The 7902-nt window shown below is 31.2% G+C and overlaps 1 protein-coding gene across 1 annotated transcript; it reads left to right on the top strand.

Moving 5' to 3' along the window:
* Nucleotides 1–2800: 2800 nt before the first annotated feature.
* LOC105773839 (probable WRKY transcription factor 40) lies at nucleotides 2801–4711 on the top strand. Its single transcript, XM_052632785.1, has 5 exons — nucleotides 2801–3135; nucleotides 3239–3289; nucleotides 3378–3716; nucleotides 3813–3929; nucleotides 4056–4711. Exons 1-5 carry the CDS (start codon nucleotides 3064–3066, stop codon nucleotides 4413–4415), a joined length of 939 nt encoding a protein of 312 aa, XP_052488745.1. The 5' UTR covers nucleotides 2801–3063; the 3' UTR covers nucleotides 4416–4711.
* The last annotated feature ends 3191 nt before the right edge of the window (nucleotides 4712–7902 follow it).

Below are 7902 nucleotides of genomic sequence, written 5' to 3'. Positions count from 1 at the left end.
AAAGTGAAGAAATTTTTTAGGTTTTTTTAGCCTTTAAACACGAAGATAAAACGCTGTCGTTTGGAGCCAACACAGTGGCTTTGAAAACGGCATCGTTTCGTGGACCAGATCCGAGCGGTGACCCGACCCGAGGGAAGGATCCGCGCGCTTATGCCCTATGGTCTATTTGCACTATGAGCCCTTCTTCATTTGGGAGTTGTTCGATTCAGTTTTCTTCCTTTTTTAATTTGTATCGCATATTTGTTTTTGTTTTCATTTAGATCCAAGTTCAAACGGTGCCATTTTTGTTATTGTTTGGGATTATTTCGAAGTTTGTGTTTAATTGCGGATTTAGTCCTTCAATTTTGGAAACAGGTTTTAATTAAATACTGATTTATTTATTTTTAAATTATGATTAATTCTATTTTCATGTATTATAATATCTAATATTCTTTATAATATTTATTTTTGATAGTATTTTAAATTATTATTATATTATTTTAAAATGTAATAAAGTTATTATTTTAGGTTGTATTTTGTATTTTAAATTTATTATATACTAATATTTTGAAACTACTGTATGTTTATTAAAAATTTTATTGTTATTTATATTATTTTAACATTGACTTAATATTTTAAACTTATTATTAATATGATTTCTAAAATATAATACTTTATTCTTACTAATTATTATCAATATGTTTTAAATTCATTGACATCGATTTTAAATTCTTTACATATACTCCTTTTTAAATTTGATACATTATTATTTATTTTATCACACCTAATATATTTTTAGAATTTGATATATTACTTTATATTTCTCAATAATGTATTTTAGAATATAGTCCCAAATTTTATTTTCACCATGATATCTCGTGATTATTATATTTATATATATAGTTTATATGGAATTATTTTAATACATGTACATGTGTATAAAATGCATCATAACTTGTAATTTACAAAATTTTATTTTTGTTTTCAAATTTTTTATTCATTTCGATTATTTTAAGTGGTTTACTTGTGATTAAATTATCTTTATATTAATTATTCTCATTTCGTTATTTGTAAGATTGATTATTAGTTTATTTGATTATTAATGTTGATGTATTATATGTTTGGTTGCTCCAAATTGTAAATTTAGCTTGCTATTCACCATTTGATTTGTATATTGATATTTTATTATATTGTTTGTAAAAATTGCATTTCATTAAAGCATTATAATTGTTTTATTTCAAAATTCCTACAAAGTTTGGTGTTTAAAAATTATCGAGAGGATTGTGCCCTAACTTACTGGGCTTCAATTCTCCTTTTTGATTTTAAATAGCCGAATACCCCTTTTTCAATTTGAACATAGAAATTTCAAAATAAATACTCATTCTCGGGAATCTGATGCGTTGTGTCCTAACGTATTGGATATGACATATTGTTCTCGAGATGAGGATTTTTCTAACAAATAAAAATAAAGGCAATGTTCGATATTTAGGAATTTTGTGAAATCGAACCCTAACTTACTGGGTTTTGATTTTCTCATTTGACCCAAATAATCCGATATCCTTCTCAAAATGCATAGGTTTTTAAGGTCAAGAAATAAATTTAACTTTGAAGATTTGAAATATTACACTCTAACTTACTGAGTGCGATAATTTATTTCTTTGAAATAAACGAGTCTTATCATCCAATTCATTTTACTCGAATTTTCTTTTCGAAGGATCGTATTTTAAAATCTTTTCAAAATTTCGACACTAAGACATTAAACAATCGATTCGGTACCAATTTTGGGCGTTACGAGGGTGCTAACCATTCCTCGTGCGTAACTGACTCCCGAACCTGTTTTCTCAAATTTCGCAGACCAAAATAATTTTCAAGGTGAGCCGATCACACCTCAATAAAGGATCGGTGGCGACTCCCATTTCTGTTTTCATTTTAAAAGTCGATCCCGTTTTTTTCAAATTCAAATAAAAAATGGTTTCGACACTATTAATAGATACAAGAGTTTTTAAAATTTGATCTATGCTTTTAAATATGTGTCGAGCTAGTATTTAATGCCCAGATGAAATGACTTAATTGTAATGATATCGATACTTTCAGGATTTAGAAAGAATGTTTTGAAATGTGAGATTAAGGGTAGATATATGAGGTAATTAACCCTATTAAATATTGGGTTAATTCTACCAAATGTCCACAAACTATTGCCTAGCTTATAACTTGGTCATAAACTACCAAATATTCTAATTATGTCCTTAAAGTATTAGTATTGTATCAATCGAGTTATTCTATCAACTTAGTCGTCAATTTAAGTATTAAATGTCGTTTTGGATATAATGTGGAACTTATTTAAAACACATGGATCAAATTATACACACTGTGTACTTATCACATAAACAACTTAGATATAACATGTTAAAATATAAGAAATGTATTTTTTAACATGTCAGATTCAGAACTGTTCATGTTCAATTTGAGCTAGCATTTAATGTCAGAGTTAATAGCTAAGCTGAAAAAAGGATCTAATTGATACAATATCGATACCTTTTAAAACTCAATGAAAAGGTTTATAGAAGTTTGAGGACTTCAAATGAAATTAATCCTTTGAATATAAGACAAGGAAAGAACGTGGAAAGGTAGGCAGAGGAGGTGGGAGAAGGGCAGAAAGTGGAGCAGATAAAATTACGGTCAACATGAAGAAACCTTGGTTTTTAGTTTGTATCCCATATATCTAACTGCCATTGGTGGGTGGGACTGGGAGGCTTGACTTTGAAAATCCCCACTGAATTTCAACATTTTCGTACCGACGCGCATGACTTTCCTCTTTCCTCCTTTTTCTTATTTTCAAACATCTTGTTCGTCGGATTATAGACCACTTTTTCAAGCTCAAGACTCCAAGTGGGATGTATTTACGAATACTATTGGTTAAGAGAAGCCTATTTCATCCGCATCTTCCACTTGCTTTCCTTAATAACCCTTTGGATTTTTATCCCTTTCTCTCTATATATTGCCTTTTCCCCGGCTTTTCATCTCTGAGTCCCTGTTTCTTGTTTGCTTTTGTTTTGTTCATATAGTACTACAATACGTTCAGTAATGGAACCAGCTTGGGTGGATACTACTTTGGATCTCAACATCAACCCTTGTTTTCGCACCAACAAAGCTATGGTGAGTTTGGGTTTTCTTTTTCCTATTGGTTTTTAAAGCTATTTTCCCCCTGGTTTTCGATTGTTGGGACTTACAAAGAAAGTTTTTCAACTTCTTGAACCAGAAACGAGAATTTGAGGGAGATGTGGTCGAGTCGGCACCAGTTAAATATGAGGTGAGTTTCAAAAGGACTAAAATCATAATTACACCTATTTCTGCTTGTATATGTTGTTTAGAGCTGAATGTTACTAATTTTTTAACAGAATGGAGTGTTGGTGGAGGAATTGAATCGGGTCAGCGCCGAGAACAAGAAGCTAAGTAAGATGCTAACAGTTCTATGCGAACAGTATTACTCTTTGCAGCACCAATTCATGGAATTTGTCAACAAGAACCCTGAAATTGAAACTGCTGCTGCTGCAACAACATCATCATCAAAGAAGAGAAAAGCTGAATGTGTGGATTATGGTGCCAACATGATTGGATTTAGTGGAAACACTGAGACCAGCTCTAGTGATGATGGCTCACCTAAAACTCCCAAGGACTGCATTAAACCTAAGGTTTACAGGGTTCAAGTCCGCACAAATCCTTCTGATAATAGCCTGGTAGGTTACTCGTAGTTCAAATTTCCTATTACTGAGACCCGAAATGATTCGAACTCGAAACTGAGCCAAATTTAATGTTGTTGTATGATGTTACAGACAGTAAGGGATGGATATCAATGGCGAAAATATGGTCAAAAAGTCACAAGAGATAACCCCTGTCCCAGAGCATACTTCAAGTGCTCTTTTGCCCCAAGTTGTCCGGTCAAGAAAAAGGTGAGTGTTGCTTCCTCTCCAAGAGCAATTTTTGTTTTTAAAGTAATTTTTTGGCTTCGGCCTGGATCCAAGAGCATTATTTGTTTCTAATTTTTGTTTTTTGGGTATTGATGGATGGTTTTGCAGGTGCAAAGAAGTGCTGAAGACCCATCTATCTTGGTGGCAACATATGAAGGAGAGCACAACCACCATGAGCACCATCATTCTCCACCCGCTGAAATATCATTAAGCTCCAACAACAACACCCCTAGTTCCAACACTGGTTCGGGTCCTGTTTCATCTGCCCCAACCAAAGCTTCAGCTCCCACTGTAACACTGGAGCTGCTTCAACCTGGTTTGGGCGGCGATGAAACCGAAAGGGCAGCCCTACAAATCGATGCACCAGCAATCCAACAGATTTTAGTTCATCAAATGGCGGCTTCTTTGAGCAGAGACCCCAATTTCACGGCAGCCCTTGCTGCAGCCATTTCAGGAAGAGCTGTGTAGAGCGGAAAATAGGATAGAAAAGTGGAGAAAATTTGAGTCTTTTTTGTAGGTTCAATGGGAGAAGAGTATCGAATGATGTAAATAGTATATTACTGAATGTATTTGTCAGAGAAGAAAAAACAAGGTAACTCTGTGTCAAAGTAACTTAGCACCACAAGAATTACTTTTCAAAGCTGTCGATGGCCGGAAATGTATCTATCATTTTTCTACATTTTATTTTTATTCATATTCGATCCCATCTCATGTGTACTTAAATTTTGGTTTATTTCTAAATGATTAATTCAATTTTATTTTAATCCGGTTAGTATTAATATTTTAAAATTTATATTATTCTTATTTAATGTCCTATATTCTATATTTTTTATTAGACAACTTAATATAATTTTTAATGTGAATATACTTTAGAAGTCTTTCTATTATAGGACCAGATTAAATTAGCTCATCTATTATTAAATAGATTAATTTAGTCATTATACTATTAAAAAGAATGAAATAATGTCAAATTAAAATACAATTAACATTTAATATTTAAAAATATCTTTTACTGCTTAATGAGTTAATATTTTTAAAGTTTATGATTTTGTAAATAAAATCTATTGTTCAAGATTAAATTGCAATTGAAATATAATAATTTCCAATATATTTTTATACAAGAAATGTTAATTCTATTACAAGATGGACTTTTTGATTCTTTTTAATAATATAAGGACTATATTAATCCATTTAATAATAATAAAGGGCCTAATTTGATCTAACTTTTATAATACAGGATCTCCCAAGTACTTTAATATTATAGTATTATATTTAATATTATAGTATTATAAATTACATAATAAGGTTAAGGTTGCATGAAGGCCATTCAACGACTTGAATTGAAAGGGAGAGAGGTTGCGATGAGGGTTCAGGGACGAGCCTCTATTGGTGGTCAGGGATTTTTGTAACAGCCCAGTTTTAGTTAAATCGGAATAGTGGTTTTGGGACCACAAATCTGAATTCAAAATATTTATTTTATTATTTTATTATGGTTTATAGCATGATAAAATTATTGTGTGAAATTTTCGTAAAGAAAATTTACCGTTTAAGTGTTTAATTCGGTAAAAATGACTAAATCGTGTAAAGCGTAAAAGTTGTGTTCTGTAAGCTAAAGGAATCAAATAGCTATAGAACTTAAAAGTGAAGGTCTTTATGTAGTAAATATCTCATTTATGAGATAGTGGATGATAGTGGACTGACAATTGGTGTTATTATTAATGTTTTTAAGGGGTAAAAGGGTAAATAAGTAATTAATGATAAGTTAAATAAAATAAAAACAAGACATCATCATCTTTTCACCATTTTCAGCCGAAACTGAAAGAGGAATAAACTATTTTTATGTTCAACATTCGGCAACCTTAACCCCTTTAATTAGGTATGAATTCTTAACTCGTTTTTAATAATTTTTACGTTTTTGAGATCGTTGCTTCGTAATCTAGCTAGCCCGTGCCTCTGAATTCGAAACTGTTAAAGATTTAACATGTTTCCATTGTTGAATGCTTGAGTAAATTGATGATTTATGATAGATTACGAATATTTGATGTTAGATTTTCATCTTTTATAAAGTGATTTTTGAGAAAAATGTCAATTTTGGACTAAATTGTGAAATGTGGAAATTTAGTTAAAATGTGAAATCAATTGAAAATATGAGCTGATAGTAAGATATGGAAAATTCGGCTAGCTTGGGTTTGTGTTTAATTTCATGAAATTGTGATGTTATGTGATAAGGACTAAATTGCAAAAATGTGAAATAATAGGGACAAAAATGTAATTTTTCCAAAATGTGTAAATTTTGCTAAATTAAATGAAATGATGATTAAATAAGTAAAATTTGATATTATATAGATTGAGATAAACGAGATTTGGATCTAGAACGGAGGAAAACAAAGTATCGGATTAGTCGACCTAATTTGTCGTTTTAGCGAATAAGGTTAGTTTTTATGTTTAATAAGCATTAAATTATACATGTTCAAATGCTTAATTGAGATAATTATGGTGAATGCTTAAATATTGAATTTAATTGTGATTATAATGATTTGGAAATGTTCGACGGAGATTCGACAAAGTAAAAGTCCCGGTTGAACCTTAGGAATAGATAGGATAAAAATGTCATGACATTAGGGTTACCGAGATTACGTGTAAGACCATATTTGGGATATGGCATCGATATGAGAATTCGTGTAAGACCATGTTTGGGACATTGGCATCGATATGTGATTTCGTGTAAGACCATGGCTGGGCTATTGGCATCGATACGAGATTACATGTAATATATATGGGATATGGCATTGTTACGGTACTATGTGTACGAGATCCCCGAGTATCCTTTAGTATTCCAAATGGTTCAACGGGAAAAGTGCATGAAACATGGTTATAAGTGATGGTACAACGAAAGCAAGGTATCTGTGACAGAAATCAACAAGTAAGTGAAAGTTGAGAATGAAAGTACGGTCGAGTTAAGCAAGACAGGTACGTACAGAACCTATGTGAGAATCGAATGAAAGTGAATTGGTGAGTTCATACCGTATCATGTATATGAAATGAGGAACGTATGTGTTTAAATATGTTGTATACCAAAATGTGCTCATTTGGCTATATGGAAGTATGAATTGAATGTTATATGAGAATTAAATTGATTAAACTTGTGAAAGCTAAGGTTAGCTATGTAAATGATTATATGATTGAGAATGAAATGAAATATGATCTACGTGAATTTTATAGATGAAATATGATATGTGTTATGAGGACGTATGGAACTGGAAACGAAATTTTATGAAATGTATGAAAAAAATCATGAAAGAGTAAAATTTGCAATAAAACAGTTTTGGACAGCAGCAGTTGTATAACTGTGAAAAATACTAAAAATTGTGGGAATCGCATTAGAGGTTGAATAAGACATGAAATTAAAGCTTATTGAGTCTAGTTTCACATAGAAGAAACGGTGTAAGCAAAAGAATCTTGTATTATGAGATATTTGAATTTTTGTGAGATAAAGGTCAGAATGATTTTAGAATCCCTTGTTTTGAATTTGGAAAAGCATTAAAAATTTCATAAAAAGAATTATGGGTTAGAATTTATATGATTAAAATTCTTAATGAGTTTATTTTCAAGAGAAACAAACAGGAATATCATCTGAATCTCGTACTAAGAGATAATTAAATTTTAGAGAAGAAGGGTCGGAACTGTCAGACAAGATAATAGGGACGACTTTGAAGAATTAAATGTACTTATTGGCTAAACCAAAAATTCTGAAAATTTTATGGTAAGAAGAAATGTGAGTCTAGTTTCAGAAAAATCAAGCGGATCTTAATTTGGAGTTCCGTAGCGCAAGGTATAAATAATTTAGTGACCATGACTCGAGTAGACAGCTTGATGTAAACATGAGTAAATAGTGGAACTATGTGCAATTTTGATTGTATTATCTTGAGAACATGTTGTGAGGATTGGTAAAAGT

The sequence above is a fragment of the Gossypium raimondii genome, chromosome 6 (genome assembly GCF_025698545.1).
Source record: "Gossypium raimondii isolate GPD5lz chromosome 6, ASM2569854v1, whole genome shotgun sequence".
In the NCBI taxonomy this organism is placed as follows: domain Eukaryota; kingdom Viridiplantae; phylum Streptophyta; class Magnoliopsida; order Malvales; family Malvaceae; genus Gossypium; species Gossypium raimondii.
Note: the sequence above shows the minus strand (reverse complement) of the source record. Positions and strands in the feature narration are given on the sequence as shown.

Coding starts and splice junctions, on each gene's coding strand:
- LOC105773839 (XM_052632785.1), top strand. CDS start 3,064: ATGGAACCAGCTTGGGTGGATACTACTTTGGATCTCAACATCAACCCT. Junction 3,717..3,812: donor ATCCTTCTGATAATAGCCTG/GTAGGTTACTCG, acceptor ATGATGTTACAG/ACAGTAAGGGATGGATATCA. Junction 3,930..4,055: donor GTTGTCCGGTCAAGAAAAAG/GTGAGTGTTGCT, acceptor ATGGTTTTGCAG/GTGCAAAGAAGTGCTGAAGA.